This window comes from Mustela putorius, unplaced genomic scaffold, assembly GCF_011764305.1.
Source record: "Mustela putorius furo isolate JIRA1106 unplaced genomic scaffold, ASM1176430v1.1 tig00000275_pilon_pilon_pilon, whole genome shotgun sequence".
NCBI classification, from domain to species: domain Eukaryota; kingdom Metazoa; phylum Chordata; class Mammalia; order Carnivora; family Mustelidae; genus Mustela; species Mustela putorius.
The window spans coordinates 32549282-32574817 of NW_025421341.1; the positions used below are offsets into that span (position 1 = coordinate 32549282).

The 25536-nt window shown below is 41.5% G+C and overlaps 1 protein-coding gene across 21 annotated transcripts in view; it reads left to right on the plus strand.

Moving 5' to 3' along the window:
- Positions 1-25536, plus strand: part of SP100 (SP100 nuclear antigen) — an 88660-nt gene that overhangs the window by 61093 nt on the left and 2031 nt on the right. For 5 of the 21 annotated variants that reach the window (XM_013046297.2, XM_013046299.2, XM_013046301.2 and 2 more), the window contains 10 exons: positions 3734-3778; positions 7988-8059; positions 10582-10629; positions 11894-11998; positions 12630-12772; positions 14291-14332; positions 16701-16742; positions 22723-22838; positions 24609-24717; positions 24998-25069. In XM_013046297.2, the coding sequence (XP_012901751.1) occupies positions 3734-3778; positions 7988-8059; positions 10582-10629; positions 11894-11998; positions 12630-12772; positions 14291-14332; positions 16701-16742; positions 22723-22838; positions 24609-24717; positions 24998-25069 (794 nt within the window). Of the gene's footprint in view, positions 1-3733; positions 3779-7987; positions 8060-10581; positions 10630-11893; positions 11999-12629; positions 12773-14290; positions 14333-16700; positions 16743-18147; positions 19031-19052; positions 19373-22547; positions 22839-24608; positions 24718-24997; positions 25070-25536 lie in introns of those variants that run through there. The other 16 variants (XM_004773433.3, XM_013046303.2, XM_013046305.2 and 13 more) reach the window with 12 other exon arrangements.

Here is a 25536-nt window from a genome sequence, read left to right on the forward strand (position 1 = left end):
TCAGGTCTTGTGGCGGGAATTTTCGCCATCTTTGGTAGCCCTTCCTGCCAGCCCAACATTCATATATACATATCCATATAGATGTACATATACAGCCAATTTTCACTATTCAAAGTAGATACGTTCTATAAAGTCACCCAAACACAGAATTTGCTAACTTTGAACCATTGGTTCTAGAGGAAGTATAGGGTTATGTTCCTGTGAACCTCTGGCCACAACATACTAATCAATACATACCCTTTTTTGTGAGTATTTTTGTGAATGCTTCTATTTAAAGATATCTTATTTAATGTATACATTAATTCATAAATGTTGAACTCATAGCCAACAGCACTAGAACGCATGTCTGAATAAAGCTTATCTAACACAGATTTTCTCCATAGAGCACATCACAAGCTTTTTGTGCTTAGGAATATGACGTAGCACATCAGCACTACTACTATTTTAAACACACAATCACCAATGAAAGCACTGAATAAATGTCCCATCAGTGACTTGAATGATCCACTGCTCTGCCCATGTCTATGAGTGACCGTGAAGGTGCCATGAGTATCGATTTGGGGGTTAAAAAGGTAACTTTTAGCAAGTGGGTGAGTTCACAGATATGGACTCCATGAATAATGAAGACTATGCATTTTTTTCATTCTTTTTAAAATTAGTGTTTTTTAAAATTAGATAATGCATAGTTTCCCATTGGAAATAATTTATCGTTATTTGCTAGATAGTCTACCATTTGGATTTATATTTCCTCTTTGCCCCAAGTGGGAAGAAATGTGCATTCTCTATTTTTTGGACATGGAGTTGAATATGAATTAATCATATCCACCTTGTTAAATGTATTAATTGGGCCTCTTCGTTTTGTGCACTTGACTTCTCATAGACTGGGGTGGTAAAAATAAAGTTGCTACTAGGAGTGGTTGCTATCTATTTTTCATTGTTTCTCCCATAATTACTACTGGCTTAAAACTTTTTGGTCTGAATTACATTTCTTTTGATATTCAGACCATGACCCCCTGGTTTCTTTTTGTTGATGTATGTTGAATATACTTTTGCCTATACATTTATTTTCAATATTTGTAAAGTATCTTTTTCCGTAAGTCTTCTGTATAGGATTAAAAGTTGGAGTTTAGGGGCACTTGGCTGGCTCAGTCGTTTGGGCATCTGCCTTTGCCTCAGGTCACGATCCCAGGGTCCTGGGGTGGAGCCTCACATCAGGTTCCTTGCTCAGCAGGGAGCCTGCTTCTTCCTCTGCCTGTTCCTCCCCCTGCTTGTGGTCTCTCTCTGACAAATAAATTAGAAGATCTAAAAAAAAAAAAAAAAAAAAAGTTGGAGTTTACTCTGTAATTCAATCTCAAAATCTTTATTTTAATAAGTGAGTTATGTCCATTTACTTTTATAGATAAAACCAAAATGCATGGTCTTGTTTGTGTCATACTAATTTTTATTACATATTCTAGTGTGTCTTGGATATTGAAAATGTCAACACTCTGTATTCTGACTTCTATGCATTCATGTGCATGTAGGTACTTCTAATAGGAAGGTTTGCATTTCTGTTCCAGGGGTTATATTTGGGCACATGACAACCTAGCTAGACTAAACCTCTCAGTCTTCCCTGAGGCTAGCCTTGTGACGAAGTTCTCGACAATGGCCTCAGAGCTGAAGAAATATGAGCCACTTCTGGATCTTTCCCTTTTAAAAGAAATGAATGGTTGAATTGTACTCATTTCTCCTATTTTCACTGGTTAGGAGTAAGTGTGTACTTCTGATATTTACAAATGTTTGTATTTTTAATCTAGTGATTACTCTTAGAATTACTTTTATATACTCCCTTTTTAGCTAGTACCCATTAATTTCTTACCCCCCCAAATTGATAAATTTGTCCACTCTTTCCTTTCCCACCCAAGTTTAAGTCATAATGTTATTTTTTTTTGTTTTTGGTGTCGAATACGTTTTTTTTTTTTTTTTTTAGTTTTAATTTCAGGATAGTTAACAGACACTGTTACATTAGTTTCAGGTGTACAATATAGTGATTCAACAATTCCATACATTATTCAGTGCTCATTATGATACATGTACTCGTAATCCCCTTCACCTAATTTACCCGTCTCCCCCACACACCTCTTCTTTGGAAACTATCAGTTTGTTCTCTGTTTTTAAGAGTCAGTTTTTGATTTGTCTCTTTTTTTCTTTGCTCATTTGTTTTGTTTAAATTCCACAAATGAGTGAAATCATATGGCATTTGTCTTTGATTTTTTAAAAAATACTTTATTTGTTTATTTATTTGACAGATAGAGATCACAAGTAGGCAGAGAGGCAGGCAGAGAGAAGGAAGAAGCAGTCTCCCTGCTGAGCAGAGAGCCCGATGTGGGGCTCGATCCCAAGACCCTAAGGTCAGAACCTGAGCCAACGGCAGAGGTTTAACCCACTGAGCCACCCAGGCACCCTTGTCTTTGATTTATTTCACTGAGCATTATACTCTCTAGATCCATCATGATGTTACCTTTATATGTATCTTTCAGCTCTTAAATGTGCTTGACATCCCTCCTTGATTTGTCCAAATAACATGCCATGAGTCCAACAGACAATGATCTTGCTCTACCACCCATATTTCCCCCTTCCTTACACATTTTTTTATTATACCATTTCTATATTGTCAGCGCATGTATGTTTAATATCCCGCTCTGTGACCTCATCCCCGCTTTTATTTTAATCCTTTTCGCCAAAATTTTTCCAGTTTATCTTGGTTTGCTGAGGTGGATTCTCAAGTGGTTTTCTCAATAATTATTCATAGGAACAAAAGTTCCAGAATTTTCCTGTTAAAAAGTATTTGGTTTTATTTTTTATATGTGAAAAATAATTTACTCGCTATTTCTAGAAGCATCTTGTAGATTTTTCTCCACTTTCTTGTGACATTAGGTGTTTGTTACTAAAGAAAATTCTATAGCAAGATCCCCCTCCCTTGAAAATGACTTAACATTTTTTATCTAGGTTGCCCATTCCATTTCTTTCTTTATCTTTAAAGTCCAGTAAATTTGTTGGAATATATATCAAGGTTGACAGTTTGGAGTCAATTTTTTCTGCTGTAGGGCAGAAATATATGTACTTAAGTATAGTCAGTTTTTTGTTCTATTTCAGAAACTTTTTTCTTGAATTTATATCAAAGCGCTTCTATTATTTTGATTTTCTTCTTTAGGAAATATGCTGACTTGTTGACTATCTTCCATTGATTATTTTCTTTTTAATTTTTCTTAATTTTTCTAAACTTCCTGGTTCATCTTTTATAAATCGCCCTTAAATAATCTCTTTTATCCCTTCTAAATTTGTCATCATTTTTCCATTTTTTTTTTCTATTTCATAAGTTCTAGCTGTTAGAAACATGGGTTATAGCTTCAGCTTTTCAAGGCAAACCCCTAAATTCCTGGACATACACTTGTGATTTCTGAAATCTACTTTTTCTTGACCCCTGTGACACTCCCCCTCTTCTCTGTTAGCTCCTATCTGATTTCAGCTACCTTTTGTGTTTTCTTTATTGTGAATGAGAAAACCTCACGTAAGTAGGTAAAAATATACTGTAAATGACTGGCATAAATGTAAGTTATTTTTGTTGCTATTTTTGTTTTCAGTGTGGTGATGTGTTGGTAGCCAGAGATTTAGCACTACAAAGGTAGAATAAAGACTTTAAAATATTTGAAGCTTACTGACATGTTAAGCTTATTTTCTTTTCTGTTTGAAGGAAGAAAGAGAAGACATATACATAAAAAAAACAATCTTCAAAAAGGTAAAAGTCTGAGAATTCATGTCTGTGTACTTACTGCAACCCTGGTCTTCCTGCTAGACCCATCTTTCCTGTACCCCAGAAATCTTCAATGGATTTCATAAATAACGACTGTTTAGAGTACAGGCTAAGTTGTTGTAACAGTGAGAGCCCGAAATACAGTGGCTTAAACCATATCATTTATTTCTCTTTCATCAAACAACCCAGAAATGGAAGGAAGAGACTGCCTTCCTCAACACATGGTTTCTGTCTCTGGGTCCAGAAGAGCTAGTGTGGTTGCCATTGTCTCCCAGCCAGGGGGAGAAAAATGGGCAGGAAATCACCTATTGATTTCTTTTAATGGAAAGATCCAAGGTCTTTTGCTCACATCCTGTTGCCCAAAACTTGGTATTATGACCAGAGCTAGCTGCCATTGAGGCCAGGAACTATAAACTGTAGTGAGGCAGCCATGGGTTTAACTATAACTCTATTCCTATGGAAGAAAGAGTGATTGTGGGGGGACAAATAGCAGTCTGCCTACTTGCCTTACATGTTTTTATCCAGAGTCACTGACTTCTTCATATTTGGAGGAAAACTCTGACTCATATTGGCTCAAACCTGGCCTCTTGTCACCTAAGACCCTTGGCAAGAATAGGAGCTGGAACCTGGATAAAGCACGGAGCTACATGGCCAGAGACAAGCTAACCCTGAATGGGAAATGAGGGACCAGGAGAAAATGTTAGAAAGGTTTGTTGTAACTAATGAACACAGTGCTCAACAGAACAAGGAGAAACAGGGAACTTGAATTAATTAAGCAGAAGCTAGAGTCCTGGTGTCACCTCAGAACTAAGCCTGGGACACAGTTATTTAAACTAAACTCAGGCAGAGCATACTGTGTCTGTGCAGTAGACAATGAACACATATATTTCTAGCATCTCTATCATTTTATCTTCATATTTGCCTGTATTGTCTAAGTTATTTCTTAGCTTATACTTACCCGGGTCCAAGATTTTGTTCCTCTGAGTTTTTGTGAAACCTGTCTTACCTGTTTTGTTAAAATGTTGAAATTGGTAGTTTAAGCACAAATTGATTTTGTTCCTTCTAACTTCTTTTCAAAACTGTTCTCTGAAATAGTTCTCTTTCTGCCCCAAGATGAAGTCTTAGGTAAGCCCTGGAGCTGTGTTACCCTCATTCAGTATTAAGAAACCTGAGCTGATATGCAGTAAGGAAGTTGGGTGAGACCAGCCTCTTCTCTTATCCACACTCTTGTCTAACCCTCCTCAGTATCAGTGCTTTTAGCTAGTTCAAGTTGTAGAAGAGGGAGAGACGGGCATAAGGAGCAGGAATAGCCCTCTTATGGGCTATGTCCTTCATGTCTCCAACATATGGAGAATGCATGAGCCATGTTTATGGGCTCTTTAAGGAACCCCTCTTTAGAAAGACTCTCTCCACTGAAGTTCCTCGAACGCAGGAGTTCCAGCTGATTGCCTACCACTTCCGCCTTAGGGGAGGGCCACATACCTGCCAGGGCCACGTCATCCATTCAAATCATCTTTCTTTACAGAATATCTTTCAAGAAAAGCTAACTGACCTCCTCCCTTCCCCAGAGAAGCCCATGAGAATCGTGCTTTCTCATGATCCCAGTGGGTGTATAGCTGGTTCCCCAAACTGTCACCATCTCTAGACTTGACTGTATTTGCTATGCTGTGATTTTTGTGCCTGTGACTTATCCATTCCATAAATGGAAGCCTATATCTCCCACTCTCCTTCACCCATTTTGCTCATTTCCCACCTCCTCTTCTCTGGCATCAGTTTGTTCTCTGTATTTACTGACCTGTTTCTGCTTTTTGTTTGTTTGTTTATTCATCTGTGCTATATCTTATATTTCACATATAAGTGGAATTAAATAGTGTTTGTCTTTCTCTATCTGACTTATTTCATGTAGCATAACACCTTCTAAGTCCATCGAGGTTGTCACAAATGGCAAGAACTTATCCTTTTTATGGTTGAGTAATATTCCATCATGCGTGAGCACGCATGCATGCACACACATACACACATACACATGCACACACACACACACACCCCACATCTTCTTTATCCATTCATCTATCAATGAACACTTCAATTGCTTCCATATTTTGGCTATTGCAAATAATACTGCAATAAACATAGGAACATAAATCTTTTTGAATTAGTATTTTGTTTTCTTTGGGTGAATACCCAGGAGTAGATTTATTGGATTGTATGGTATTTCTATTTTTAACTTTTTGAGGAAGCTCCATATTATTTTCCACAGTGGCTGCACTGTTTACATTCCCACCAACAGTGCACAAGGGTTGCTTTTTTCTCCACACCCTCACCAACACTTTTTATTTCTTGTCCTTTTGGTTTGGATTTGAATTTCCCTGATGATTAATGATGTTGAACATCTTTCCATGTGTCTGTTGGCCATCTGTAGGTTTTCTTTAGAAAAAATGTTCACGGGATGCCTGGGTGGCTCATTTGGTTAAGCAGCTGCCTTCGGCTCAGGTCATGATCCCAGCATCCTGGGATCGAGTCCCACATCGGGCTCCTTGCTCGGCAGGGAGCCTGCTTCTCCCTGCAAAAGTTTCTATTTTGGTGTAGATCCAATAGCTTATTTTGCTTTTATATCCCTTGCCTGAGGAGCCAGGTCCCGAAAAAATGTTCCTGAGGCTGGTGACAAAGATATTAGTGCCTGTCTTTTCTTCTAGGAATTTTATGCTTTCAGGTCTCACATTTAGGTCTTTAATCCATTTTGAGTTTACTTTTGAATATACTGTAAGAAAGTGGTCCAGTTTCATTCCTTTGCACTTTGTAGCTGTCCAGTTTTCCCAGCATCATTTCTTGAAGAGACTTTTACTCGTATATTCTTTCCTCCTTTGTCGTAAGTTAATTTAGCATAAGTGTGAGTTTATTTCTGGGCTCTCTATTCTGTTCCATTGATCTGTGTTGTCTGTTTCTTTGCCAATATCACACTGTTTGCAATTATTATAGCTTTGTAATAGATTTTGAAACCTGGGAATGTGATGTCTCCAACTCTGTTGTTGTTTCACAAGATTGCTTTGGCTATTTGGGGTCTTTTGTGGTTCCATATAAATTCTAGTATTATTTGTTCCAGTTCTATGAAAAGTGTTGTTGGTATTTTCATAGAGATTGATTTTTATTCTTCATTCTGTTGATGTGGTATATCACACTGATGGATTGGCAAATGCTGAATCATCCTTGCATTTCTAAAATAAATTCCACTTGGTCACGGTGAGTGATCCTTTTAGTGTATTGTTGAATGCAGTTTGCTAGTATTTTGTTAAGGATTTTTGCATCTTTGTTCATCAAGGATACTGGCCTGTAGTTGACTTTCTTTCCTTTTGTTTTCTTCCTCCTCCTCCTCCTCCTCCTCTTCTTCTTCTTCTTCTTTTCTTTCTTCTCATCCTTCTCCTCCTTCCCCTCCTCCTCTTCCTTGTCTTCCTCCTCCTTCATCTTTGTCTTCGTCTTTGTCTGGTTTTGGTATTAGGGTAATGCTGGTTTTATACAATGGTTCTGGAAGCTTTCCTTCCTCTTCTATTTTTTTTTTTTAAATAGTTTGAGAAGAATAGGCATTAACTCTTCTCCAAATGTTTGGTAGAATTCCCTGTGACTCCATCTAGTCCTGGATTTTTGTTGGTTGGTGGGAATTTTTTGATTGTCAATTTAATTCCATTACTAATAATTGGTCTGTTTGGATTTTCTATTTCTTCCTAATTCAATTTTGGATGATTGTATGTTTCTAGGAATTTATCCATTTCTTGTAGGTTGTCCAATGTGTTAACCTATATTTTTTCATAGCAGTCTCTATAATCCTTTGCACTTCTGTGGTGTTGGTTCTTATTTTCCCTCTTTCATTCCTGATTTTGTTTCCTCCCTCCTTTTTTCTTGATGAGTCTGGCTAAAGATTTATTAATTTTGTTTATCTTTTCAAAGAACTAGCTCTTTGCTTCATTGGTATTTTCTTTTCTTTTGGTTTCTATTTTATTTAATTTTGGTCTGGTCTTTATATTTCTTTCCTTCTGCTAAACTTGGGCTTTATTTATGCTTTTTCTAGTTCCATTAAATGTAAGGTTAGATCATGTATTTGAGATATTTCTTGTTTCCTGAGGTATTCTTGTATCACTATATATTTCCCTCTTAAAATTGCAAAACAGCAGCATCATTTTTATATTTTTGTTTTCTCAGTGAGAAGGAGAGGCAGACATAGAATCCAAACTCTGAGTAACAGAGTCTTATGGAACAGAGGCAAACAAAAAGGTAAAAAGAAAAAAAAATTAATTTAAAAAAAGCATACATTTTCCATTTTCAGTAGCTAAACATCTAAATTCTCATTCTTTATTCTATGCTTTTAGTAACAAACCTACTTCCCTATTGCTTTATGTAGCTGTACTGTTGAGAAATATATCAGATTTAGTCAATTTCCAAAAGGTGACATGGAGAGAAAGATGATAATACCACAAAAAAATAATTCTGTGATGAATCTGCAACCAGAACCTAGGACACTTGGTGACAATGCAGTGCTCCCTCCACTGAATGGATAACTTTCAGGACTGGACATAGTTTTAGACATGAAACACAGTGTAATTCATAGGTGATGTACCTGTCCTTCCTCATGTCCCATGACCTTGAGGTAATCGTGTGGACGGGAGGGTGTCAATTTACCTCTTCTGCCTCAGTTTACTCATCTATAAAGTAAGATAAATAATAATAGCTTGACTGTCCTCCAAGGCCCATCTCAGCCTCATATAGAGCTTCGTATCCTGCGGTTTTGATGAAAGGAGAATCTAGCTCACACACTAGTCCCAAGAGCATTTAAACAGAGAGAAACTGAGAGCAAGAGAATGTATGTTTGCCAATAATGGCTACTGCTCAACAGACTCAGATTATGACCAGGGCTAGCTGGAGTATAAGTTTGGCTACCTCATTGAGAAAGGAGAGGACAGAGAAAGCAAGGAGAAAGCAGAGAGGGCCCGGGTATCTTCTCATGGGACAGTGGGCCTTGACCCTTGCAGGCAAAGAGAGGGGTGGCAGTAAGGAGGGAGGAAGGTTGGGAGAGTGAACCAGGACTGGCTAGTTTTCCTGGGCATAACTATCACTTCAGCACCATGAGTGACAGGAGAGGGGTGTTCCACAGAAAGCCACACTTACATGGATGACTTTTTACACCTGGCAATCATACTAACTACCTTACTTGGCACAGTCATGTTCTTTGGAACTCATCAGTGCAGAGCAATTTTTTTTAAAAAGCTTCATCTATTTATTTGTAGTCTACATGTTCCCTATTTTACATGTCTTAAGTCTTTAGTACTAATAGCCATGCTAGTGATTCTTTTATGCAGGTTTGGGAAACCCTTCTCTCAGTATACCTTCATAATATCTTGATAAACTTCCTAAGGTAATACTTTGTAGGGTAGAACATGCTTGACCTTGGGATGTGATTCCTCTCAGAATAGGACTCCTCAATAAACATCTCATGGGTCCATTTTTATCTTGAGATTTTTAAAAAACCTTTGGCTATTTGTTATAGCAAAGGCCCCACAAATGAAGGCTTTTTGTGATTGGTTGAAGAAAAAAAAAAAAAAAACCTTTCCAGCCTCACCTGATCATAATCTATTTAAAGGAAAGATGAGTTATAGTTGAGTATCTGGAGATTTTTCTCCTGGGATCTGAACTATCCAAATTAGTACCCCAGGATGCCAGCCATGGGCACAGACCTTTAGATAGAAAAAGCATCAAGTGTGTGTCTCTGACCCCAACATTCAAGAATATCTGAATAATGACAGACCCAAACATGCACATGGACATGACTCACTCTTTCTTTGGATACAATCAAAACATAAATCAGATACTACATTCTTCTGGGATGTATTTAAAGTCAACCCTTTGGGCTATCTCTAACCCTGTGCCTTTTAGAACTTGGACATCAATTTCTATAAATTCCCCTTCATTGAGTTAGTTTTGGTATCCTTGCTCATTTTTGCCACCACTTTCAGCACAAATATCTTCTTTCAGGTTTAGGGTTTGGGGAAGCTATCTGACCTGTAGATTCCCCCATGAAATCTCCCTTGAAACCTTGTATTACTGCCTTTTATCTCTGTCTCTTTACTAAAGGAAATCTTCAGCATCTTCATTTAATCTGTATTTCTTTTCTGTAAGCATTGATTTTCTCATCTGTAAAGTGGGGATAGTATTAGTTCCTGTTTGATAATTTGTTCTAAGGATGAAGTAAGTTAATAGAGGCAAGGTCTAAGGATAGTTCTTGACAGAAAAGAAGCACCTAGTAGATGTCTAATTTCACTATTTTTCTCACCAAGTTGCTTCAGAAATCTACAAAATACTATTTCAAATTTATTTGGAGATAATAGTAAAAGAAATATAGGATGAATCTCAGTTAAGTATCATCTTTGTAACTAAGTCTAGGCCAGGGTTCAGCAAACTATGGCCCACAGGACAAATACAGCCAATTGGCTGTTTGTAAGTAAAGTTTCATTGGAATACAGCCACATCTTTCATTTCCATATTATCTACAGATGCTTTCATAATACAACAGCAGATTTGAATAGTCACAACAGCAATTAGGTACCTTAAGTATTTACTATCTCTTAGTTTACAGGAAAAAGTTCCTGACTCCTGATTCATTGACACATTTGTTACATTTCTTCAAGTACTAGACAGGCTTCTGAAAAGTTACATTTGAATGGTATTTTTGTAAAACACTACCATTTGCAATGTAATGTTATAAACAAGAGACATTTGTGTTATTTTTTTTACTTTCTCAGGGAGAAAACCAGTCATCACCAGGTCTTTGAGAAGAGGCAGAAAAAGAGGTAAAAGGAAGTAAATAATATACTTTTAATAATTAAGTATCTAAATTCTTATTTTATACTCTGTGTTTTGAGTGATCAATCAGTTTACTTAATTGCCTTTTTGAATAAGTAACAAATTTTAGGATAGTCAATGGCCTTGGTTAACTTCAACAACAAGACAAGATGATATAATACCCATTCCATTGATTAGCCAGTTGATCTGAGAGACCCCAGGCCTTCTTGGACATGTAGAGGGCTTCTATTACTCCACTGATAACTTTTGAGGAAGGAAATATAAGGAAAAATATAAAAGATATGACTTTCATGATATTTAACTGACCGTCCTCTTGCCCACATAGAGAGCCACAGGTTGCCCATCAAGGGGGACCCTAGGTGGCAATACAAGACTTGTGTCCTAATTTCCAAACTTCTTTTGGTTGTGTGACTTTGGATTATCATTTGTGGGTTTTGGTTTTGTTTTTTGGCCTCAATTTCCTTCTCTGTAAATGGGTGGGTGACAGGTGAATTAGACTGAGTGACCTTCTAGGCCCACTCCAGCTCTAACAGAACTAACTCTGAAAGGACCATGGCCACCCATACTTCCCATTCCATAGAGAAGCCCCAGTTTGTGTTTTTAATGACTCCCCCTCAGTTTTGATCAGAAAGGCAGGAGCACCTGCCTCTGAAGGTGTTCCTTCATTTTAAGACTTGCAATGCCTCCTTCAGCAGAATCAGATCCCAGTGCCCCCACCCAAGGTATGTGCAGAGGTCCCCTCCCTGAGTAATTTGCACTTCTAGCACACTCTACTCTGAGTTTCCTTTTTAGCGACAGAGAAAGCTCACATGAAGGAGAAGTGAAACAAGCAGAGAGCAAGGAGAGAAGAGAGACACTGCCCCAGCTAGATGCCCCATTGCAATCTGGCTTTCTGTCCCTGAGCTGATTCCTCAAGACAAAACTAAAAGTGGAGAATTTTATCTCCAGCTACACAACTTCAAAGCAATAATACAAAAGGAGGAAAATCATGGCACAATGGGGAGTTGTGGTCAACAAATTTGGAGATTCAGACACCTCTGCACAAAGCTTTTAATGTAGGGTTTCAGAGAATGACATTATTTTTGTGCTCCTAATCTGCCATAAAAGAAAGACCTAGAAGGGTAATGAGTTCAGGGGGAAAGCCCTCCCATACATTTTAAATTATAAAAGAAAGATCTCAAGATGGGTGTGATCAAAACAGTGCACAGTTGTTCAGAAAAATGGAATGAAAAAAATAATGCTTCTTTACAGGTCCAAGAATTCCCAGAGATACACGTATAAATTTTTACCTTCTGGAACTTCCTGTGACCTGTGGAGAGGCAAAGGGGACTTTATATAAGGAGAAAATGATACAAGGTGGGTTTCATGATCTTCTGTGCTTTTTAACTGGAAAATACCCATGTTCTATGCCCAGTGTGGATCCCAATGCAGGACTCAATCTCACGACCCTGAGATCCTGACTTGATCCAAAATCAGGAGTCAGATGCTCAACCTACTGAGCCATGCAGGTGCCCCCTAAATATGAGAAATAACTAATTTCCATTAGCTGGATGGTCAATATTGTGCAAGAGGAAGAAGATGTGTGACAACAGCTGCCACATGGTCACCCATGGGACCTCGTCTGTCCCCTCTGAAACTCAGCCTGGCTCTCAGAGAAGGGGAGGAAAAGAATCCTCCTCATTCATCTTCAGAGCCATTCAGATTTTCCTCTTTTGAATATACTGAGATACTTTTAAAAAATAAATGTTGGTGCTAATTCTTGTCTTTGTTGCACAAACATCAAAGACATAGGTACACAGGACCAGGAGCTTTCTTCCACCCTTGCCTTCCAGGCTGCCTGTGGGCAACTGAAAGTCATGTCAGTTATCCTGCTGTAGATTCAGAGCCCAAGACATGTGGCCCAGGTCCATGGCGGAGACTACATCCTGGAGGTTCTGCAGTCGGGGGCAGGGGTTACTCCTGGCAACTCCTTGTTTTGGTCTCACAGGAACCTCAGAGAAGTGTATACAGGGTGTGGATGGAAGGTGGTTCACCCTCAGGGAATTTGAAGTTGAAGGAAAATACTCACGATCCAAGAACTGGAAGACAAGTGTGAGATGTGGCGGATTCACCCTGAAAGACCTGATTAAGGTATCCCAATGACACGTGGCTTATGTCCAGGGTTTAGTGTTATTGTTCACCAGCTCCATCATTCATTATCAGAATTTCTCAGTGTCCAGAAAACTGTCGCGATGCCCACAGGGCATGTGTTACCTACTAACATTGTACTCAGAAGCATCTTGGCTGCTTTATATTATAACTTAATCCTCTAAATGCATGAGCTCTTATCCTTTTGAATGTGGAACAGTAAATTGTGGCCCTGATGGGGCCATAAATCATCACCACTGTGTAATGGGGTCACAGGAACGTAATTTAAATTGGGGGGTTTCTTAGACTTTGGAGGCTGGAGGAAGGAGTCTGGACCCTTCCTTTAATCATGGAGGAATCACGGGGAGTTTTGGGACTAACACAGGTGAAACACTGTTTTAGAAGTATTAGTCTGATCAGAGAATGCACGATGGGTTGGAGGGTGGAGAGTGGCAGCCATGAAGACCTCACCTGACCTTTACGGCCTCTGGGCCTGAGCCACCCCTTCTCAGCCTTCAAGGCCCAACTCAAACAGCACTCTCACTACACTGGTTTCCTGAGGCTGCTCCCTTTACAACCTGGGTGGCTTAAAACTATACAAATCCATTATCTGAACAGGTCGGGAGGCTAGAAATGTGAAATTGGTTTCACTGGGCTCAAGTCAAAGTGTTGTCAGGGCTGGTTCTTTCTGGAGCCTTCCAGGGAGAATTTGTTCCTTGCCTTTTTCAGCTTCTGGAAGTTGTCTGTGTTCCTTGGCTTGAGGCCCTTCTTGGCATCACTGCAACATCGTGTTCTATCATTACATCTCCTACTCCTCACTCTAACCCTCCTGTCTCCCTGGCAACAGGATGCTGGTCATTACATTGGCCCTGCACAGATAACCAGAATGATCCCCCCATTGCAGGATCCTTAATTTAATTACATCCATAAAGTCCTTTTTACCACTGAAGTTAACATATTCAGAGGTCTGGGGTTTAGGGTCTGACCAACTTTGGGGGCCATTATTCAGCCTACTGTACTCACCCATCTCTGGATCCCAAAACACTCTGTCAGAGCATGGTTTACTCTTCATCATCTGCACCCATTCTGTAAGGCTCATCCTACTTGTCTCCCCAAAGGCCTAGACACCTTTGTGTGCCCAGGGTCACTGATGGGGCCTACCCACTGTCCGTCCCTCCCCAGGTATGTGGCCGTGGAGTAGTTGTAGCATGTGAGGTATAGACACACAAGCTAGAAAGTTCCCGGAGGATGGAAAGGAGGCAGTGGGTGCAGAAGACATGGTGAGGAAAAGCCTGGTGAGGCTATGAGGAAAACAAGAGAGGATGCAATTTTAAAAGCTTATCTTATCTAGTCTGGGTAAGAAAGAACAGTGTGTTACAGGTTTGGAGAGGGACATTATTTTCCATGAAGACACCTTGAATTTGGGTTGACAGTGGGACCTATCTGGAGGGCAGGTGGAATGCCAAGCTCTCAGAGTAGAAACAAAGACCCATTATAGCATTAATCTTATTTCTCTTTCAGAAAAAATATCTACCAGAACCACCAAGAAGAAGAAGAAGAAAAGTAATTATCACATGACTTTCTGCCAGTGTCTTGCCCCCTTGGGATGGATAATAGCCGTGTGTCGCTTGGCGAAGCTAACAACCCAGATGGCGTTCTCTCCCTTTCTTTTGTATCTTTCCTCTGCTTCACATGCACATGTGCATTTCCACAGTGAGTCCTTCTCCAAGGGATCCTTCTTTAAGGGAACATTCACTCCCTTTATGGAGATACCACCTTAGAGAACAGAGAGATTGGAAGGCTGATGTGCCAGGGGTGAGACACTGCTAACCCAGAAGATCTGCTTTGTGGAGAGACTACACCAGAGAGATAGTTTTGGAGCTGGGTGTCTGCATGAAAGCATCAGGGCTCACCAGAGGGGCTTTGTAAACCTCATTTCCATCTATGGAGGTGAATTCTCTTTCCCTCAAAGTCGCATGTGGAGTTCATGGACTAGTGGTTTCCATGGTGCATGGATTCCAAGGAAGGAGGTAGGATAGTTGGTGTTTTCCATGTCCTCTCCAAGAGCAAGTGCAAGAAAGAACCTGTGTGGTGCAAAAAAAGGAGATGGAAGAGCTTCCATTTTCTTAACCTCCAATAGAGGTCCCCTTGGTCCATCTCTGCTGTACAAAAAGTCACAGTCTTCACAAAGTTGGTTTCTGGGGCTACCTGCTCCACTGACTTTATGCTAACAACTCTGTCACAAGGGCCTGCACCCACTGGGTTTTCTGGAGAAAGACACATTATTTGCTTAAGAGTAAACATTTCAGGACGCCTGGGTGGCTCAGTTGGTTAAGTGACTGCCTTCAGCTCAGGTCATGATCCCAGGATTCTGGGATCGAATCCTGCATCAGGCTCCTTTCTCAGCAGGGAGCCTGCTTCTCCCTCTGCCTCTGCCTGACACTCTGCCTGCTTGCGCTCTCTCTCTAACAAATAAATAAATAAATCTTGGGGAAAAAAAAAAAGAGCAAACATCTCTATCTAGTGCTAGGGAGTCAAAGGTGACTCAGTCCCTGTTTGTCAATTGAGTTGGCCATCTCCCATCCCTTTATCACAGATGCCATCTCCATCTGGACTTACAACTCTTAAGGTGTCCCTACCTCCATTCTCAAAGCATCTCTGCAGAGGGCCTTTTCCTTCCCCAGTCCCTAGGCTTCTGTCCCTTGCACCATCAAATGAGAGGTGGTACTATTGGCAGTTTCCCTGCTCATAAGATTCCTGTTAAACCTGATGGTGGTAGCTGAGGTGTTCCAATATAGTAAGACAGAAAAGTCCATGCTAATCTTTATTTTATTTTATTTATTTTTTTGACAGAGAGATAACAAGTAGGCAGAGAGGGAGGCAGAGAGAAGGGGGAAATCAGGCTCCCTGCTGAGCAGGGAGCCTGATGCAGGGCTCAATCTCAGGACCCTGAGATCATGACCTGAGCCAAAGGCAGAGGCTTAACCCACTGAGCCACCCAGGCACCCCATCCACGCTAATCATTTACCGGTTACTAAGAAACTTCATCTCCTGAGTGACAGCTGTGTTCATTTGTTTGTGCCCTTCTGTACCCATTCAACAAACACCTGTGGCACAAGCGTTAAGCACTAAGCATATGCTTGGTCAGTGGCAGCGCACAGGAGGGCAAAGTGACAGATCCAAGGGACTGTTTCAACTTTATTGTCTAACGTGGAATAATAACTGTTGGGATGGGGTGGGGGTTACTACACCACTCTAGTGGTCTAGCAGTGGCATGGCTACCTCCCAGGTCATTGTACTCTGGATCACACCAAGTGGCTTATCTGTGGCCTCACTGCCTCGGGCAGGAGGTAGAAGCTAGGCAGCCGTTCTTCCAAACTGAAGGAGGCCAAGTCATTCCACAGATATCCAAGATCAATGCATCCTTTTGGGATTCAGGAGAAAGTGCGGAGGTGTTTAGCTTTAGGAAGAAGACAAACAGGACTGGGGACCTTAGATCCATTTTATTTTCAGGACTAGGCCCTGGGTGAGCTGCAGAAGACAGTGGGGTTCTTTGGGACACATGCACGGTGTTCAGGACGCTGGGTGGTGTGGTCACTGGGGGCCATGGATAGTCAGTCCTCAGCTTGAGTCCCTCACTGCAGCTTCAACTCCAGCTGCGGAATCCAGGACCAGGCTCCCTGCGTGGCTTCACAAAGGCCTGCTTTGGGAAGAGCAGTCAGAGAATGGAGCTTGCATTGGGCCAAACTGACAGTGACATAAAATTTCATGATTTTTTTATTCTCCAGTTAGACATACAGACCCATAAAAACAGATATAAAGTAAAGGGAGGGCTGTGGCATGAATCCTTTGTATAAAGAAGTTCACTCAAATGCGTGGTTAGTGAAAAAATCATATTCAATATTGTCACTCAATCTTTCTTCCTTTTCAGCAGACAACACCAGAGCCTAGCAAGGACTTTTTTGACCCTTATGTAAGTACTGACTCCCCCACCTGTGACCTCAGAATAACCCAGGCCTTGTCCCTCCATATATTACCTGTGTCATTGCGGCGTTTTCCTGAAGCATGTTCAGACTCAGTTGGAGTGTGTCCTTGTGTGTGACAAGCAGAGAACAAACGTATCATCCACCCCAGGGAGATGATTTTGGAGTTGGTGTCTCTGCGTGAAACTTCCTTTCCATTTGTTCAGGGAAAGTTCCCTGTTCCCTTATTTCCCCTTGAGAGTAGGTATGGGAGGCAGAGCGCTAGACCACTGGGGTCTCTAGAGCCAGGACTTTAAGTGGTAATAACTAAGGCTGGCCTGCCCATGACAGATAAGGAGCGAATCTGAGAGAAGAACAGTATTTTAAAGAAGGTAATAAGGAAGGAAAGGAAGATCATCAACATCCACTCTTAGATAGAAGCAGAGCTAAGAAGGTTTGAAACATCCACCAGAAGGAACAGGCTGGGCCAAGCTGGCAAGTTTAGGGGCAGACCCTGTCCCCAGCCCTGCAGAGAAATGTACATAGGGCAAGTGGGTGATACAGATAAATATCACAGGGTCCTTTATGGAGACCTGGAGCCCATCTTAAGGAAGCTGTCAGGAACCTGAACTGGCTAAGATGGAAATTATCAACACGTAGCAAATCGCAGACATTTTTACTCAAACTGCTTGGCTAGTGCTTGACTATATATGGACCCTTATGATCTAAAGACCCTGCTTACTACGGCTGCCTGCATTAAAGTCTGCCAACATCACAAAGGACCCCTCCCTCTAAGCCAAATCACACTTTGGTTGCTTTCATTGCAACAAGATGGGAATTTTGGGCCAAATCACTTTTTTGCACCACTCCAGGGGGGCTCTCACTGTAGAATGATGTGCAGCTGTACTGATAAGGGATGCTTATGGAGAGAGGATTAGAAAAGGGTTGCCATGCCCTCCTGGTCCTCTAGCATTGCCCAGCATGATCTAGATGCAACCACATGACTTTGATTCCTCTGCTGGAGGTGGGACCCTTGTATAGTGGAATAGCTCTCATCTCTGAGGTCTTCACAGCCTTTCTGATAACTGGAATGGACATGGAGGGTTATTCCCACAGCTCACAGCCAAGCCCTCTGTGAAGATAAAAAGGCAACACTTCTTCCTCTTTTTTTAAAATTATGTTATGTTAGTCACCATAGAGTACATCATTAGTTCTTGGTGTTGTGTTCATGATTCATTGTTTGTGTATAAACCTCAGTGCTCCGTGCAATCCATGCCACACTCATCTATCCCCCGACCCTCCTCCCTTCTAGAACCCTCAGTTTGTTTCCCAGAGTCTCCTAATAAGAATGTCCACACTCCTTTTCATAGCCTTTCTGTGGCAGATTTTGTAGACTGATAATGACTCTACTCATAGCTCCCACACTTTGCCAGAAGAAATCCCACCAGACCTTGGGCTCCCAACCTTGGCCGCACATGGCAATCAACTGGAGGTTCCACCCACAGAAGTTCTGATGCTAGTGTTCTAAGGATCAAGATTTTCCAAAGCTCCTCTGGTGGTTTTAATACACGGCCAAAGTTGTGGGCCATGTGGGCCAGGGCGGTTCAGTCTGCAGTGTCCATCTGAATTTCCTGGGCTTCTGATTCATTGAGTGAGGGATGGCGCCTGAGAATTTACACTTCCAGCATGATTCAGTGGACATTGCTTCTGCTGATCCAGAAACCTGCTTTAGAAGCCAGAGCTCTCCACTAAGGACTGCACCTGAAAACCATCTAGGTTTTCATTTTTAAAACAAACTGCCAATATCCTTCCCACCTGTTGACACAAACAATCAAAATCACATGCAACTAATTGAATCTCTGAGGATGTGGCCTCGGGCATCAGAATATTTTTTAAAGCTCCCCAAGTGATTCTATTGTACAGCAGGTTGAGAACCAATGCCAAGCAAAAGGACAAATTTCTTGCTAAAAAGATTAAAAAGATATATGTTGAGTTTGTGGGCTTCGTAGATTATAGGCCTTCCAACACAAGATTGGCAAGTTTGTTAATTCTTTCTCAGGGCCTACTTATAGTGCACCTCATAAAATAATGGTCCAGAAACCTCCACCCAGCAGTGGTCAGCATCCATTGGTGTCATCTGTTATGATAAAAAAGAGAAATATTTACGTGGTCCATACCAGGCCCATGTGGGGTTGTATACAGGGATGTCCCTGACAGGATATTCCATACATTTTCCCTTTCAAAGTGTGTGGGCAAGATACAGACCCTAGAATTCCCTCTTATGTGTGATTTTTGTTTCTCTTCTTATATTGAATTTATAGATGGAAAGAATTTATAAATTGAGATATATCCCAATTCACCTCAGCTCACTGGGTACATGGATGATATTCTGATTGTTATGATTTAGAACCTGAAAAAAGGCTGCTGTGCTTTGGCTAATAAGACAGTGTTGTAAGTAGGACATCTGCGTCCTCATGGTCATAGACCTCATAGAAGCATTGAGAAGAAGATGGGACTGGCAGGATTGGCAGGACTGGTGATGAATTGGATACCTGAAAAAAAGAAACAAATATCTTCTCCCATTCCGTGGATTGCCTCTTTGTTTTCTTGACTGTTTCCTTTGCTGTGCAGAAGCTTTTAATTTTGATGAAGTCCCAAAAGTTTATTTCCACTTTTGTTTCCTTTGCCTTCGAAGACATATCTTGAAAGAAGTTGCTGTGGCTGATATCGAAGAGATTACTGCCTATGTTCTCCTCTAGGATTCTGATGGATTCCTGTCTCACAGTGAGGTCTTTTATCCATTTTGAGTTTATCTTTGTGTACGGTGTAAGAGAATGGCCCAGTTTCATTCTTTTACATATAGCTGTCCAGTTTTCCCAGCACCATTTATTGAAGAGACTGTCTTTTTTCCACTGTATATTTTTTCCTGTTTTGTCGAAGATTATTTGACCATAGAGTTGAGGGTCCATATCTGGGCTCTCTACTCTGTTCCACTGGTCTATATGTCTGTTTTTATGCCAGTACCATGCTGTCTTGGTGATCACAGCTTTGTAGTAAAGCTTGAAATCAGGTAACGTGATGCCCCCCGTTTTATTTTTGGTTTTCAACATTCCTTAGTGATTTGGGGTCTCTTCTGATTCCATACAAGTTTTTGGATTATTTGCTCCAGCTCTTTGAAGAATACTGGTGGAATTTTGATCAGAATGGCATTAAAAGTATAGATTGCTCTAGGAAGTATAGACATTTTAACAATGTTTATTCTTCCGATCCAAGAGCATGGAATGGTCTTCCATCTTTTTGTGTCTTCTTCAATTTCTTTCATGAGTGTTCTGTAGTTCCACTACTGGATATTTACCCCAAAGATACAGATGTAGTGAAAAGAAGGGCCATCTGTAGCCCAATGTTTATAGCAGCAATGGCCAAGGTCGCCAAACTGTGGAAAGAACCAAGATGCCCTTCAACGGACGAATGGATAAGGAAGATGTGGTCCATATACACTATCAAGTATTATGCCTCCATCAGAAAGGACAAATACCCAACTTTTGTAGCAACATGGATGGGACTGGAAGAGATTATGCTGAGTGAAATAAGTCAAGCAGAGAGAGTCAATTATCATATGGTTTCACTTATTTGTGGAGCATAACAAATAGCATGGAGGACATGAGGAGATAGAGAGGAGAAGGGATTGGGGGAAATTGGAAGGGGAGGTGAACCATGAGAGACTATGGACTCTGAAAAACAATCTGAGGGTTTTGAAGGGGTGGGAGTGGGAGGTCAGTGTACCAGGTGGTGGGTATTATAGAGGGCACGGATTGCATGGAGCACTGGGTGTGGTGCAAAAATAATGAATACTGTTATGCCGAAAATAAATTAAAAATAAAAATAAATAAATAAATTTAAAAATATTATACATATAGATGAACACCAAAATTGTGTGAAAACGGATGAATTCTCTGATCTTCCTCCAATACATATTTGTGAGAAATATGTGTTTCATTTTTCTGACATTTGTTTAGATGACAACCTGACTTTTCTACACAAAAGTTAAATAAGCCAAATAAAGATCAAGAGACAATATTTAAAAAAAAAAAAAAAGAAGAAGAAGAAGAAAAAGAAGCAGAGGCTTAGAAAAAAAATCCAAGAGGGTGCCTGGGTGGCTCAGTGGGTTAAGCCGCTGCCTTCGGCTCAGGTCATGATCTCAGGGTCCTGGGATCGAGTCCCGCATCGGGCTCTCTGCTCAGCGGAGAGCCTGCTTCCCTTCCTCTCTCTCTGCCTGCCTCTCTGCCCACTTGTGATTTCTCTCTGTCAAATAAATAAATAAAATCTTTAAAAAAAAAAATCCAAGAGAGTATAATATCATGGAACAAAGCATAAAGAGTGTTTCTAGAAGGAAGAGGAGGAATGGTGCTCCCTGTCACCTCCTCACTTCCTCATCACCACCAAGAGTCCCAACCACCCATAGCTGGGTTGGCCAGCAACCCCCCCCCCCGCAATCTGTGCATTATTCTCTACCTAGATTGTCACAAGAGGATGTAAACCCTTCTTCCAATCCATGGTGTAGACAGGATATTTTCATCTAAGTGTAGAGCTGCCACGCATTGGATGAAATGTTTCCCTATCACATAGTCTTCTTCAGTTGGCCCTCTAGCTGTTCAGGCGGTCCCAGGAGAAGAGCCAGGTGCTCATCCTTCTGGGAATTTCTGCAGCACAGGCACACTCTTACATAGAAATTGTAGTATGTCGGGATTCACATGTTATTCACACAGATTATCATACACACACACACACACACCAGGAAAACAATGTGATTTCTTTACCTACCAATGGGCTTATTCCTTGACCAAGTCTTATTTTGGTCTATTAATTCCATTGTTTTTAACACACATTTGTTTCTCCACAATACTTAGATACAACCACTATCAAATGTTTACTTCTCTCAAGAAAATTAAATCTGGGGGTGCCTGGGTGGCTCAGTGGGTTAAAGCCTCTGCCTTCGGCTCGGGTCATGATCCCAGGGTCCTGGGATTGAGCCCCGCATTGGGTTCTCTGCTTGGCAGGGAGCCTGCTTCCCTCTCTCTCTATCTGCCTCTCTGCCTACTTGTGATCTCTGTCTGTCAAATAAAATAAACTTAAAAAAAAGAAAATTAAATCTGGCTTAAGGTCTCACATATTATGATTGGTGAAAAATCTAGCATTAACCAATTTTGTGGCTCCTTTACAATATATAGTATAGTATAGGTCTTCCATGTGCTCAGAAAATGAAGGTATGTCCTAGGGCTTCAGTTGTGGTGGTCACTTATCACAATCTGTGGCCATTTGGGGATGGCACCTCCACACCTTACATGCCGAGCTAAATCATGGGACCTCTTACCCCAGGCTCCCAGAGCCAAAGAGCTCTGTCCTCCCTGGCATCCACCTGGTAATCTGTATCTACGTCTTTCCAAACCAGAGGTATGTCACTGGCCCAGGGGTCCTCCAGGCACAGAACTCATAGTGCAGGAACTCCCCCCCAGGCCCTTCAAATCATGGGAAACTTATGGCCAAGAAAATAGGATGTAGTGATATGTCAGAAGTGTAATCTCTTACATTAAATCCTCGGTAAATCCCTCTTCAGTGAGTCAATTAGATGATGCAATAACTAGATAAGACACTGTGTTATATTCCCGAGCCAAGTTTTGCCAGCAAAATAATAAATTCCTCAGATTATCTTTAATTCATCTTCTTTTGTGGTTGTTGCTAGTCTGTGTCAGAATCTTTGACTTCATAAAGAGAACTTTAATGGTCTAATATCCACTTCCTCCCAAACTTCACTGCAGACCAGAATGTCTTCTTCCAAAATCTTCACTCAGTGTTATTTCTTAATATTTTGAGAAGAGAAATCTACAAGCGTCCTCCAGACTCAAGCAAAGACCATGGATTCTAGAGTCTCAATGTATCAACCTTCTGGGTTCTCACTAATTCCAATGATGTCTGCATTACCTCCCCTTCTAGCCGGGAAACTCAAATATATGTGAGGTGTGCCGTCGACCTGGAAAGCTGTTCTGCTGTGATACTTGTCCAAAGTCCTTTCATGAGACATGCCACATCCACCATATAGATGTTAACCGGTTAGTGAGCCCTGGCCCCTTCTCGCCCTCCCTTCCTGTGGCACAGCTCCTCCCACTCTGCGCACTCAACTGGCAGTGTTTGTCTCTGGTTGTATGTGTCCTGAGGCAGAGGGAGCAAGTCTTACAGTATCAATATCCATTGTAGAACAGTGTTAGCAGCAATAGATTAATGGTAAGCAAAAACTCTGCAAGTGTCACCCCCACATCTCCCACTTGGTTCTCAGACCTAGGCACTTTGAGGGGGAGATGGCATCATACATAGGGTGCTGGTTTAAAGCATATATCACCTGCTCTGGGAACATCAAAAAGCTGAAAAATTTGGGACTGTGATGAGCCTTCAGATAACCATGGATGCTATATTTATTTTGCCTTAAAATGTATTTTGAGGGAGCACCTAAGTGGTTCAGTGGGTTAAGCCTCTGCCTTCAGCTCGGGTCATGATCTCAGGGTCCTGGGATCGAGCCCCATGTCGGGCTCTCTGCTCAGCGGGGAGCCTGCTTCCCCTCTCTCTCTGCCTGCCTCTCTGCCTGTCAAATAAATAAATAAAAATCTTTTCTAAAAAATGTATTTTTGGTCAGAGATGATGGTAAGAGGGATAGCATGAAGGTTGATAAGGCATTCTGTAAGTGATAGTGTAGGCAGAATTTCTGTGACCAAGAAGGATGGATGATTTCCATCAGGATTGTGTCTGTCCCTATGAAGACAGAACGTTGCACCCTTGGTACTGGGAGAGTCTAATGTAATCCAACTGCTCCAAGGCAGTTCCCAAGGAATAGTGTCATCTTAGGGACTCTGCATAAAGCTCTGCAGTTGGATATGCTGCAGAGGCAGAAGACAGGTCTTTATTGCTGTGCCCATGTATATCCCCATCCTCACACCACAGGTACTCGGGAATGGGCCCCTTGAGCAAGCACTGGAGTAGCCAAGGAGAGAGGAGGCAAATGACATATCTAGGAAGGATCACTGTATCCTCTTGATTTTTTAAAAAAGATTTTATTTATTTGACAGAGATAGTGAGAGAGGGAAAATAAGTGGGGGAGTGGGAGAGGGAGAAACAGGCTTCCCACTGAGCAGGGAGCCCAATGCAGGGCTCAATCCCAGAACCCTGGGATTAGGACCTGAGCCGAAGGCAGGCGCTAATGATTGAGCCACCCAGGTGTCCCTGTATCCTCCTGATTATCAAGAACCCTTCAGCACAGGGAGCTTAGCAGAGAAGAATGGCAGAGGCATTGAATGTAGAGTCAAATGGCAGATGTCTGACACTACTCTGTTCATAGATTTCTTTCCAAGAAGTTTCTGCAGCACAGATTCTAGGCTTAGGTATGGCAGTGCCAGAGGAGAGGATGCCTATAACTCTGGGCTTACTCAGCAAAGTTGAGAAACAAGAGCTGGTTTCCTTTTACTGTAGTCTGATGGCTCACTAAGGCCCAAGACTCCAGTGCTGAAGGTACCAATTTCCAATTCTCAATTTTAAATGGCAGGGCTCATATCTGAGCCCATAGTGGCTCAGTTAGGAACTCTTAAGTTTTGAGATGAATGAAAGACTATCATCCACCATGGCAGCTCACTTGACAAACTGTCAGTCCTGCTACCACTATAAATGGGAGGGGTATCTGCCAGCTATGCCCAAATGGGGCTCTAGCACAGAGACAAGTTGGATACAGTGTGGAAACCACCAGTCATTCCTGAACAGAGGACTTTAGCAGCTGTAGAAACAGTGGCTGAGTCACAGAAAATCTATCTTTGCTGACCTTATGCCCAACTTCTCAGGGAACCATGGAGTTGCATCTTCTGCATGATAAAGGCTCTTCAACCAAGTCAGCAATGTCACCAGATATCTGAGGTTTTACAGAGGCGGATGGTGCCTGAGGAACAGTTGGTGAGTTGAAATACAAACCTGAACTCTCCTCCTATCTTTTGACTTGAGAGAAGCAGCACAGTCTTGCAGGGCTGGAGGGATGGTGCCCAGGGGTGAACAGCTGTCCCCGGCTGTGCTTTGATTCCCATGACCTAACACTAAAATTTGTATTCCAGAGAAAATTCTCATTCCATGTTTGTTTCATAGGCCACAGGTTTGGGAACCATCCATTTTGTCTGAGCATGTATATTTCATTCTCTCCAAGATGCTTCTCACTTAAAATCTCCTCTCTCTTTTGCAGAAATGTGAATTTGTCCTCTTGAAGGTCTACTGCTGTTCAAAAAGCCCCTTTTTTGCCTCAAGACCACATTATGTAAGTAACAGCAACAAAGCCCGAAACCGGCATTGTCAAATTTGGGATATGGGTCCAGTGAGTCCACTCATCACTATCTCCATCTTGTTGATGGACATCTGAGTCAGCTTACTTAGACCTTGGCCCCTTAAACTGCTACCATAAAGTACCATGGACAAGGCAGCTCAAAGAGTAGATGTTTATTTCTCCCAGCTCTGGAGGCTGGAAGCCTGAGATTGGGGGGCCTGTGTAATCCTGCAGACTGCCAACTTCATTTTGTGTCTTTACATGATGGAAAGAGAGGGAGAGAGCTCTGTGGGGTCATTTTTATAAGGGTACTAATCCCATTCATGAGGCTCATCCTCACGGTCTAATCATGTCCCAAAGGCCCAGCCTCCTAATACCATCACACGATGGGTTAGGATCGCAGCATAGGAATTTGGGGAGGACACAAATACTCGGTCTATAACAGGGGGTGGACTTGAATT